We start from the raw sequence: 12,376 nt of genomic DNA, 5'->3' as shown, positions 1-12,376 counted from the left end.
GGCAAGAAAGGAAAGAGATGAAAAAGGAGGGGATGAGAAGAAAAGAAAGGAGGAAGAAGAAGAAAACAAAAGACTAGAGCACACGAGACAACAGCAGTTCTTCAGCTATGAGACACTAGGAAAAAAGATTGTATTTCTGACAAGATCCGTGCTGACTAAATAAAACTGAGACACTGTCATACAATAGTCTAATCCTCTTACAAAAACTAACTTTAAAAATATGTTTTATTGGGGCTGGAGAGATGGGTCAGTGGTTAAAAGCACTGCCTGCTCTTCCAAGGGACCCGGGTTCAATTCCCAGCACCCACGTGGCAGCTCACAACTGTCTGTAGCTCCAAGATCTGACACTTTCACACCAATGCACATAGATTAAAAACTAAATAAAATATTTTTTTTAAATGTTTTATTACTTTATGGAAGGGGATGAAGAGAGGGAGATTCACACAAACCTGGGGGCAATGTGGGAGGGAGTGTGAGGTCAACATCACACATCTTTTTTTGCTGCTGCTGACTTTGTTTTGTTTTTAGCAAGGGTCTCATTATGTGGCCCTGGCTGTCCTGAAACTCTCTATGTAGACCAAGCTGGCCTCAAACTCGCAGAGATCCACCTTTTTCTGACTCCCAGTGCTAGAGCTGAAATTAATAGCATGTACTACCTTGCCTGACTTAGGTGTTGTCCTTAATAGCCCCCCACCTTACTTTTGAGACACAGTCTCTCAAAAAACCTGAAACTCACCAATCTGGTTAGACAACTGGCCAGCAAGCCCAGGGCCCCTCCTTGTGTCTGCCTCCTCAGCACTAAGATCACAAACACACACTGCCATGTCTGACTTTATGTGGGTGCTGGGAAAATTGGCCACACATTCCTGTGCCTCAAAACTTAACTTTTAACTCTCACTTACATCTTACTGTGTAACATAAGAATTACTTTTTTTTTTTTTTAAATAAAACAGGGTTTCTCTATGTGGCCCTGGCTGTTATTGAACTCACTCTGTAGACCAGGCTGGCCTTGAATCAGGCTGAATCACCAATCTCTGCTTCCTGGGTGTTGGGATTATCCTAGCTTTTGTTTATTACAAATTACTTTTTAGTTTTTAAAGATATACTTATTTATTAATACGTATACAACCCTCTACCTGCACACCAGAAGAGGGCACCAGATCACATTATAGATAGTTGTGAGCCACCATGTGGTTGCTGGGAATTGAACTCAGGGCTTCTGGAGGAGCAGTCAGTGCTCTTAACCTCTGAGCCAGCTCTCCAGCCCCACATTACACATTCTTCAGGGCTAGGGCCAGTCACGCTCAGTGGCAGCACAGCACCTACGTAAAGACCGTTCTTTACACATACTAGAGAAAGCTGTCTGCCTACCCCAACATGACATCATGCAGCCGCACAGCTGCCCGTACCTCGGTTCTGGTTCCACTCGTGGGCTTCTCCCAAGTACTTCACATCAAACTGGTACTGCCCATTTATATAGAAATAGTCGTCAGTACTAAGAATGACCCCGCTGGGGTTATCCTCTTGCAAAGTCCTATGAATGAAAAAGGGGATTGGTTTCTTTAATTTTCTTTCCAAAATTCTCTCTTCTTTTATAGAGAATTATATAACCCAAATATGGTAAAACTTCAAGTAAGAGTATTTAAAGGAGCAACACGATTCACAAGTTACATTGGAAATTCTCTAAGCAAAAAGTTCAACTCTTCAAAAAAGATAATCCTCCAGGCATGGTGGTGCACGCCTTTAATCCCAGCACTCGGGAGGCAGAGGCAGGCCTGGTCTACAAAGAGAGTTCCAGGGCAGCAAGGACTATTACACAAAGAAATCTTGTCTCGAAAAGCCAACCAACCAACCAAACAAACAAACAAACAAAACTAACCCAAAATAGATCTATTTTGCTTTATACAAACTATTCAGAAATGAAGCAGAGTCAAACAAACAAACAAACAAAACTAACCCAAAATAGATCTATTTTGCTTTATACAAACTATTCAGAAATGAAGCAGAGTCTCACGTAGCCCAGGCTGGCCTCGCACTTATGATCTAAGCGAGGACGACCCTGCACCCTTGGTCTTACAGGCATGACCACCATCCCTGCTGCAGATGTCTCTGCAAGCATAAAGAACGCTGACATCCACAGTACCTACACACAACTGCTGTGTGGCACAGCAGCCCGTCAGTAACTCCAGTGCTTAAAGATGGAGACAGGAGATTACAAATATATATAAAAAATTTATACAGTATCCCACCCACATGCATGCCTGCCCGCCAGAAGAGGGCACCAGATCTCATTATAGATGGTTATGAGCCACCATGTGGTTGCTGGGAATTGAACTCAGGACCTTTGGAAGAACAGACAGTGCTCTTAACCTCAGAGCTATTTCTCCAGCTCTAAATTTATATATTTTTGTAAGAGACATCTATCCATGACCATTCTAATAAATCCAAAACACTTGTTTTTACATCAGATTTCCCTAGTGTCATAAGCTAATTTAATGGTATAGACCATACTCGCTAAGAAAACTCAGATCGTGTCCAGATTACCTCACGTATTTCTATTAAAAAAGGAACTCCTATTTTGTGGCAAAAACTTCTGTTACCACTCTCAAAATCGCATTTGACTTCTAACTCTAAGGCCCCTGAAATCTAGCCCTACATCTGCTCCTCTTAAAGTACTACTTTCTTTTTTTTCTTTTTCTTTTTTTCTTGTTTGGTTTCTGTTTTGTTTTGTTTTGTCTTGTTTTTCAAGACAGGGTTTCCCTGTGTAGCCTTGGCTGTCCTGGACTTGCTTTGTAGACCAGGCTGGCCTCGAACTCACCACGCCTGCCCAGGAATGTGTTCATCCCTGTCACCTCTACTCTTATTTCTTATTTCCCACCACACCTGGCTGAAGTACTACTTTCACTCCCACTAATCTCATAAACACAACTGCTTAACTCACATTATTTTATATTGCTATTCCCGGGGCTAAACATGTAGCTCAGCTGGTAAGACAGTTTTTCTACCACGTACAGGGTCCAGGGTTTGACCCCTACTTCCACATAATGACGGCACACATCTGTAATCCCAGCCATTTGGGGGTTTATAGGCAGGAGGTACAGAAATGCATGGCCTTGGCTACATATAAGACTTTCTATCTCAAAACACACACATGTACTGCTACTACTAAATCAAAAAGAAAAGCCTACGGCTACAAAAATAATTCAAAATCAGGAGGAAAAAAACAAATGAAGACATGTTGCACGTAACGCCCAGGCGTCTGGAGCGCACCCTTGCAGGCACAGTCACCAGCTGCTTCTACCCCTGACTCTCGCCTCCCACATCAAAGCATTAACAACTACTTGGCATGAAAACATAGGCAAGGGAACCGTGTTTTCCAACAAAATGAAGCTTTGGGCCAGGAGTGGTAACACACACTTTTAATCCCAGCACTCTGTAGGAGGGAGAAATGCCAACTCGGTCTGTATCCAGGTAAAATCCAGGTTAGGCAGGCTACACAGTGAGATCATGTCTTGAAACATCAAAAATAAATAAATAAATATTTTGAAACCCTGAGTTCTGTAGTTACTACTATTGGTCTCTCTTCTTTATACTCAAGTTCCCTTTGTGTTCTGTTTTCTGGAGTTTGAGACAGGGTTTCAAGACAGGTGCAGCTTTGTCTGTCCTGGAACTTTTTCTGTTTCATGATGGCCTTGAGCCCAGGGATCTGCCTGTCTCTGCCTTCCCAGTGCTGGGACTAAAGACCTACATCACCATGCCCAGTTTAAAATCATGTTTCCAAAAGCATTATTTAACAACATACTACAATCCTCAATTTCTAGTCATTAGTAAAAATTCATGTATTTATTACTTTCTGTTCCTGAATTTAAAAAAAAAAAAAAATCAACTGTGGATCTTTTCTTTTGATTTTTCTAGTCTGGTTTTCTACATTCTATAAACAAAGTCTAATTTACTATTTCTCCTAATCAAATTAGCTCTCGTCCACAGAAAGGTATTTCTATTTCACAGTCTCAGTATCTTCAAACTATCTTTATTTTTTCTGAGAAAAAGGTTTCAATAAACATTTTTAAAGAAAAGAATATTATCTTGTCTTGTTTTTTTTTTTTGAGACAGGGTCTCTCTGTGTAGCCCTGGCTGTCCTGGACTCACTTTGTAGACCAGGCTGGCTTTGAACTCACAGCGATTGGCCTGCCTCTGTCTCCCAAGTGCTGGAATTAAAGGAGTGTGCCACCACTGCCCTGAGAAAAGAGTGTTATCTTAAAAGAAAAAAAAAAGAGGGGGGGGTGGCTAGAGAGATGGCTCAGAGGTTAAGAGCACTGTCTACTCTTCTAGAGATCCTGAGTTCAATTCCCAGCAACCACATGGTGGCTCACAACCATCTATAATGAGATCTGGTGCCCTCTTCTGGGCTGCATGTGTATATGTAGGCAGAACACTGCATACATAGTAAATAAACAAATAAATAGGGAAAAATACTTATTAACCATGTGTTAAGCAAATCCATGCACTATACTTTCTTTTAAAATGCCAATAAAACTTCCTACCTTGCCAGAAAGGATTTCCCTGAGCCCGGCAGCCCTCTGAGAAGAACAAGAACCAAGCCGACATAGGACGTCGTCTTCTTCCTCGCAGGCTGAGACACTGGGGCCTCCTGAACTTGATAAGCACTAGTTCCCTCACTGCTTCTCCACACTTTTGTTGGGGAGGTGTGGGAGATGACGGGGGGTGGAAACGTGTAGTTGACAGGTCTCCAGTGAGCAGCTGTGGTTACCACGGGTGCTACAAAGCCATGGTTTCCTTGAAAGAGGTCAAAAGCAGGGATCATTGGGTTCCAAATTGGTGGCGGAGGCGGCGGAGGAAGGAGTAAGGGGAGAGGGGTGAGGACGGGGCAGTAGCTCATGTCCTTGCCCTTCGGTGGCAGCTCAGGGTGTTTGTGTGGCTTGAAACTGAACCCCTCAGAGGGCACAAAGACGTCAGGCGCAGAAGTGGACTTTTGATCCCCATCAGTACCAGCTAAACCAGGCCCTGAATTGTGCAGAGGAGGATGTGAAGGAACCTGAGGTTCATTGGTACCCAGATCATCAAGGGCCTGAGAATGCTGCGCGCTAGGACACTCGGATTCTAAAAGCTCCTTCTGTCTTTGGCTAAAGCTACCACAACCCACAACAGAGTCATTTGTTGGAGTCACAGAGCTACTGGGAGGAGACTCTTCTGGGTAGCTACCTTCTAATGGCAGTGTGCCATCCTTTATAATACTTTCAGGCTTATTCAAAACTGAATGTGAAATTAGTGGGTTTGAGCCTACTGAAGCAGCAGAATTCTTGAGAATCTCACTGTTTGAGTCTGTATTTTGTGCAGAAAGAACAGAGGTCACACCATTTGAATCTGAACTCATAAAGGTTGAAGGGCCATTAAAACTATTAGCATCTTGCAAAGGCAAAAACGAGCATGCTTGGTCATCGGGGGCAGAGTTCAGCTTGTCGAAGGCGTTCTGTATTAAGGAATCCAAGTCCTCCGTCAGCTGCATATCCAGGAACGGGTCCAGTGTCGAGTCTTCACTCTCGCCTACAGGACTTGTCTCCGTTCCTGCACTTCCTGACACACGCGGCCCGTTCTCACAAGCAGGAGGACTTTTTGAAGATGATTCTTCCATCTTGCCATTAGTAGCAGATAACTCTAATAGACAATCCATGGCATTTTCAACTGCGTGAGAATAACAGCAACAACAAAACACACGTATGTACTGAAGATGGCTCAGAATACAGGTCGTCTTCTAAAAATCAGCACTGCTCTAACGTCAAAGCCCACACTAGAGAGGCAGCTCTGCAGAGCCATGGGGCGGTGTTCTTTCCAGGTGTAGTAAAAATCTACCAAGTACACATTTTTGATCGGTTTAATGAGTATGCACATAGACTATATATATATATATTAGGGTCATTTATAAAGATCCTAAGGTCAGTTGATTCATTAAACAATCATTTGTCTATTGACTGTCCTATGGAAGATTAAGTATTTTAAGCATGCATTCTTAGTAAACTTACTGATTTACACAATCCATGCTGTGTCTTTCACAATATAAAGAACATATGCATCAGAAATACTTCATACAAAAATGAAGACTATTTTGAGACAGGGCTTCTCTGTGAAGCCTTGGCTGTCCTGGACTCACTTTGTACACCACAGTGGCCTCAAACTCACAGAGATCTGCCTGCCTCTGTCTTCCCAAGTGCTGGGACTGAACCACCATGCCTGGCTAATGAAGACAAATTTTTAATACAAAAGATTCTGGAAAGTTTAAATATAAAAACATGGGTATTAAAATATAATTACATCATAATAAGTCAAATAATGTGTACTTTTTAATAATGTACAAATGCTACAGTGATAGAATAAGGAAAGATTTCACATAAAGTAATGTATGATCTGGCACTTAAAATATTAAAAATCAAATTGCTAAACAGAGTGAAAGTTAAAGCCAAGCTTGAAAATAGAAATTTGCCTGTACTTAGGAGGCAGAAGCAGATGGATTTCTGTGAGTTCAAAGCCAAAGCCAGCCTGTCTACATAGTAAGATCCAGAGCTGCACTAGGCATGGTGGCACACACCTTTAATCCCAGCACTCAAGAGGCAGAGGCAGGTAGATTGCTGTGAGTTCGAGGCCAGCCTGGTCTACAAAGAGAGTCCAGGACAGCCAGGACCACACAGAGAAACCGTGTCTCAAAAAACAAACAAAAGAAAATTTTTTTTTAAAATCCAGAGCTACGTAGTGAGACCCTGTCTCTAAAAAAAAAAAAGAAAGAAAAGAAAAGAAAAGAAAATATAAAAGCTGTCTAAAGTATTCAGAGAAACTTGCAAAGTTAGCTTACAGAGTTCTGTGCAAAGGATAAAGAAGGAAGGAAAAAAAGTGAAGGAGGCTGGGTGAAACTGGGAGGGGTCTGACATGTCACACTTAGTCTTCTAACAACCCGGCACAGCACCTGGGCCTGGAGCACTGTGCGGACCCCTCGCTGGGTCCTCATCTAATACTCTAAGATCTTATCATCCTAGAAAACACAAAGCTCAGAAAAGGGTGCAAACTGGCCCCACGCCGCACAGTGACAAGGTGAGGGCTGGTCTATCTGCCTCCAGTGCTGAGCCGGCGTGGTTTCCGGCACATAAGCGTGAGGGCCACTGCTCAGTGCAGAGAGCCTAGTTAGCACGCGTGAGGCCTGGGCTTGGTAACAGGCACCACAAGAAAAGAAAGTAATTTTTAAGCATTTGTAATCAGGAAGCCTTTTTAAAATTTTGTTTCTGTTTTATACTGTTTTCTCTTAAGATAAACACGGGGGGAAAGCACAGCACTGTAGGACACAGCTCTGCTCTGGAGTCAAAAACGCCATCGTTTAAATATCTACTTCAAACAAGTCAGCTAGCTTCCCTAAGCTGACCTTCTTGTCTGTAATATGGGATAATAAAAGTACCTACCTCATAGGCTGTTGTGGGGGTTAAATGAGATAATCCATGAAAAGGACTGGCACCTAGTAAGCACCCAGCTAATGTTCCCTTAAGAGAAAAACAAAGAGGGTTGGAGGGGCAGGCCTGGCAGGGAGGTCAGTCAGGAGAGCAGGGCACAACCACAAAGGCAAGGAGCCCTAAACACTGAACCAAGGGAGAAGGGGGGAAGCAAACAGAAGAAGGGGGGAACCCTACATGGGAGAAAACCCAGACTAAAGAACTAGCATATTTATAATGAAAAGCAGTATGAAGTAAAACACCAAAATACAAAGATAATTATCATTAAAAAGAAATCTTAAACAGATTGCTGGGAGAAAAGGAAAACTATGATACAAAAACAACCTTAAAACCAAATGAATAACCTATGAATATGAGAAAACTCAAATACTAAAAATGTTCAAAATGACTCTTTATTTTAAAAAGTTAAGGAAAATTACAATTTTATTCCTATTAAGATCTTAAAATAACTATTCGCAATGCTGAGAGGGCTGTGTGAATTACAAACTGGCATGCCTCCCTGGTAGGTAATTTAGCAGTATATTTTCAAGTCCAGACAAACTACTCTTAACCTGTGATGCAGGAAAGAAAGCTTTGGGATTAAAAAGAAATGCCAAAAGAAAAAGGCTACTTTCACTAAAATGTTCTTTGTAATAATGATTATTCATGAGAAACTTGGAAATAGATACATCAGAATACAGCTCACTGGAGCACTAGGAAACTACCAAAGAGAACCATGTAAATCTTGCTACAAAGAGAAATATGCAAAAGCAATGAAAACATTTCATTGTATTAACTTTTAAAGGGCAGAATATATGCTTTCTTAGTGCCATCAATGCTATTATTCAAACTACTCATAACATCAACTATTTACAAAGAAGTTCTACAGAAGATCCTGAAAAAGAGAAGTAAGTTTGTTAGGACATAGGATAATACAGTTGTGATTGCCCATTGTGTTATACATATGCGTTCAACAAATAAAATGTAAAAACAAAATCAGGACACAAGTGTGTCAGTCACTTACAGCACGCTGCCCGCTGCCACCTGAGCACCAGGCAAGTCCTGGAGCCTGCATTCTGGTAGGTATCATGACAGGGTGGAAATGCTCACATCACAGCTCACACAGTGACTGAGATGATAAAGTTACCAGGCTCTATCAAGACCTTTAAATCTAGAATGATTTCATCTTAGAAAAACCAGAGCCCAAAACAACATTAACCTGGCAGTAACCCACCCAGGCAATTTAACATTTCTTTTTGCCTGCAAACACACTTCTAAACAATTTATTAAAGGTTATTTATATACTGACGTGTTTGCCAATATCAAACAAAATAAACCTTTAACCTTCTCCCAGAAAGTCCTATCCTGTAAGACACATACTATTATTTTTATTAAGAAGTTAGGAAAACAAACTCGAAGACGTCAATAGCATCAGCCCGTCTAGAGGAGACAGGAGAGGCTGAAACGTGGACTACATTCACATCCATGCATCTCAGATCTACAGCCGCACACTTCATCATGGTAGGAGCCATCTTTACTTTTCCACAGCCCTAGTGATCCTAAACAATACTTTTGTCCATGGGAGATACTTAACATGTGATGAACAAAATACGAGTATCAGGGGCTGCAGAGATGGCTCAGAGGTTAAGGGCACTGCCTGCTCTTCCAAAGGTCCTGAGTTCAATGCCCAGCAACCACATGGTGGCTCACAGCCATCTATAATATGATCTGATGCCTTCCTCTGGCCTTCAGGTGTACATGCGGGCAGAGCACTATACATAATAAATAATAAATAAATAAATAAATAAATCTCTAAAAAATAGAATATCATTTTTCTGCATTGCTGTTCACTGTGACACAGAATATCAGGTCTTCTTATAAGATGCAAAGATTCAAACTAAACTTTTCTCACCTTTAAAATCACATTCAGAAAGCATCAAATACACTACATCAGGATCCAGAGCAGAAAACATCTCTGAGATACTGGTGAAGAGTTCTTCCTGATCAATTTTTTTCTCACACATGGAAGGAAGAGCAGTGGTTGGGTCCTCACGACTAGCAACACGTGACACGACAATTTCCTGAGATTTTGCAGTCTTCCGCAAAGGATTGCCCCCAACATTTTTCCTTTTCCTTGGCATTCTGACTTCCAAAACTAAAACACTTCCCTTTTTTAAAAAAATTTAAGATCTTTTGATATTTAAATCATAATTCAAAGGAAAAATTTGTATTAAAAAATCTTGCAAATCCAGCAGTAATAGGACCTAAAATAGAAAGCAAGTAAAAATACTCAGACTACATAATTATATTTCCATTTCTAAAATGGAATGACATCTCTGTGTAATTCTAACAAAGTTACCATCAACTCTGGTGGCAACAAATCCAAAAACAAGTCAATTTATCTCCAAAACACTCCAGTTTTGTCAGGATTGAACATGTTAAATATTAAAATAATAGTTTAGCATAACATATTTCAAAATAATAAGCATACTGTTTTAATAGCATTGTTTAATTGTTTTAAACATAAAACCATCTGTGAACATCAGAATGCCTATTCAACACCTATCCTCACATATCTAATAGGCATCGTAAACTTAACATGTCCAAGACTGACCACTCCCTTCAAACCTGTTCGCCTGGGCATTTCCGTCTCAGTTAACTGCAATAATCCTTGCTTGCCTGGTCTCATCCAAGTGGAAGGTAATTTGGCCATGCAATTCCTGACGTGTAGACAGTATGATCACACCTCATCCCCTCCAGTGCCATCACCCTCGACTTAATTATCACACCCTTTCTACTAAGTGGCACTCGCAGACTAAGCAATCACCCTGCTTAAGTCTCCAGGCAGAGACAACGACCCCATAGGTTGGGTCATTCCTCCCCTCTGCTAAGCAGCCCCCTAACTTCCCATCTCTCTCAGGATAGAGACCAGAGAACCTTCACAACAGCCTGCCGTCCAGACAGTGTTGACACTGTCTCCCCATCAGTGCTGTGCTCTTGCCACTGAGAGCACATTTAGCCTCCTGGCTTTTCTGCTCTTGTGTGTGTGTTTCCGCCCTGCTCTCGGCCGGGACCCTTTACCCTTTGGCTCCCTCTACCTACTTTTCTTCCAGGTACCAATAAGATGGATTTTTCTCTCCACCATATTATTATTCAGATGTGACCACATTGTTAATTCAGTACTACAGAATCTCTTTTTCTTTCTTTTTTCTGAGACAGGGTCTGGTGTAGCCCAAGCGACCTACAACTTGCTATGTGTCTACGAATGACCTTGAACTTCTTTCTCATCTTCCTGCTCCCGCCTCCAGTTTGGTGGTGCTAGGGTCATACCCAGAAGTGCATGTGTGCAAGGCGGGCACTCCACTGAGCTGTACCCTCACTCTCCTCAAAAGCATACTTCACCTCCTGTTTGGATTCCGTGTTTTACCTTCTGGCATGTCGCTCTCTTCATGCGTCTACCTACTTTATCCAGTAGGATCTAAGGATCGAGAGTAGGCCACATTCTACTTTTTTGTTTTGTTTTACTTGGATATGTCTAATAAACACCTCAACCTTAACGTCTAAAATCTCTGAAATTAAATGTCTTGATACTTTCCCCAAATCTACCTAACCACCTGGTCTGACAACCACCAGCCTTGCACCTACACTCTCACCCCCTAACTTGACCCTGCACCACAGGCCCTGGAGTCTGTTTTCAATATTCCAGCCACAGCAATCCTTACAAACCCAAGTCAGACTGGAGCAGGTCTGCTCTAAGCTCTCAGGTACTTTCCCAGGCCATTCAGAGTGAAGGCTGCAGTCCACACAGAGGCCGCCCCCTGCCAGCCCTGGATGCACTCTTCCCACAGGTATTGGCACTGATAAATCTCACTTAAAATTTTTTATTCTCTTTCCAAATATATTCAAGAACTTCTTCCCTGACTACCCAATTCCAAGTCAAATATCTCACACCCTCTGTCCCAATCTCCCCTTTCTAGCTAATCACGCATTGTTCTTAACATCTTTTAACATACTACAGAATTTACCTTTTAATTAAATTTGTGTCATAGCTCCCTCCACCTTCCAGTAATATGACAGCCACCAGCAACATGTGCCTAAATTCAAATTAATTAAAATTTTCAAAATTACTTTTTTATATATTATAGCAGATATAAGTAGAATTTAGAGAAGAGATTTGGGGGGAGAGATCATAATAAGGACTAATCCACCAGAAAGAAAAAATAATAACAACAATAAATGTCTATGCATCAAAAACATAACTACAGATTTTTTTAAAAAGAACTAAAAAAATAAACAAATTTCACTATAGTCAAGATCTCAATACTACACTACCAGCAATTTATAGAACAAGTAGACAAAATCCCAAAAACACAGAGCTCGACAATATCAACGACTAAGCATCTAGTCAACGTTTATGGAACGCTCTTTTCTATAGTGGCAGAATACATTCTTTTGTTGTTGTTGTTTGTTTTGTTTTGTTTTGTTTTTTGAGACAGGGTTTCTGTGTGTAGCCTTGACTGTCCTGGACTCATGTGGCAGCGCTGCCGCCAGACTACAAATACTCTTTCAAATGTACACAGAAGTTAACAATCATAAACCATAACCCACATGACATAAGAAATTTTAAGGAGCTTCAAGGAATTGAAAGCATACAAAGCATGTTCTGCAAGCACAGAGAGGCAAGCTAGAAACCAGCAGCATGAAGACAACACCCGGACCCTGAGCAGTAACTGAGTAAAAAGACCAAGTGTTGGGGCCAGGGAGACAGATCCATCTGCAAAATGCTTGGGCAGCAGCATGAAGGCCTGGATTTGGCCCCTAGAGCCCATGAAAGGCGGCTAGGCGCAGCTAGCTGCTTATGATCCCAGAGCAGGGAAGGGAAGGGG

General features: G+C 41.6%; 1 protein-coding gene across 1 annotated transcript in view; it reads right to left on the bottom strand.

The window, feature by feature from the left end:
- N4bp2 (NEDD4 binding protein 2) overlaps positions 1-11,670 on the bottom strand; it is a 46,542-nt gene extending 34,872 nt beyond the window's left edge. Inside the window, exons 1-4 of the mRNA XM_051164748.1 lie at positions 11,516-11,670; positions 9,403-9,754; positions 4,545-5,703; positions 1,410-1,534 (exon numbers count right to left, since the gene is read on the bottom strand). Of these exons, the coding sequence (XP_051020705.1) occupies positions 1,410-1,534; positions 4,545-5,703; positions 9,403-9,631 (1,513 nt within the window). The 5' untranslated portion in view covers positions 9,632-9,754; positions 11,516-11,670. The remainder of the gene's footprint in view (positions 1-1,409; positions 1,535-4,544; positions 5,704-9,402; positions 9,755-11,515) is intronic.
- Positions 11,671-12,376: the final 706 nt, after the last annotated feature.

Source organism: Acomys russatus, chromosome 22 (assembly GCF_903995435.1).
Source record: "Acomys russatus chromosome 22, mAcoRus1.1, whole genome shotgun sequence".
Classification (NCBI taxonomy): domain Eukaryota; kingdom Metazoa; phylum Chordata; class Mammalia; order Rodentia; family Muridae; genus Acomys; species Acomys russatus.
This window is presented reverse-complemented; position numbering and strand designations above follow the sequence as displayed.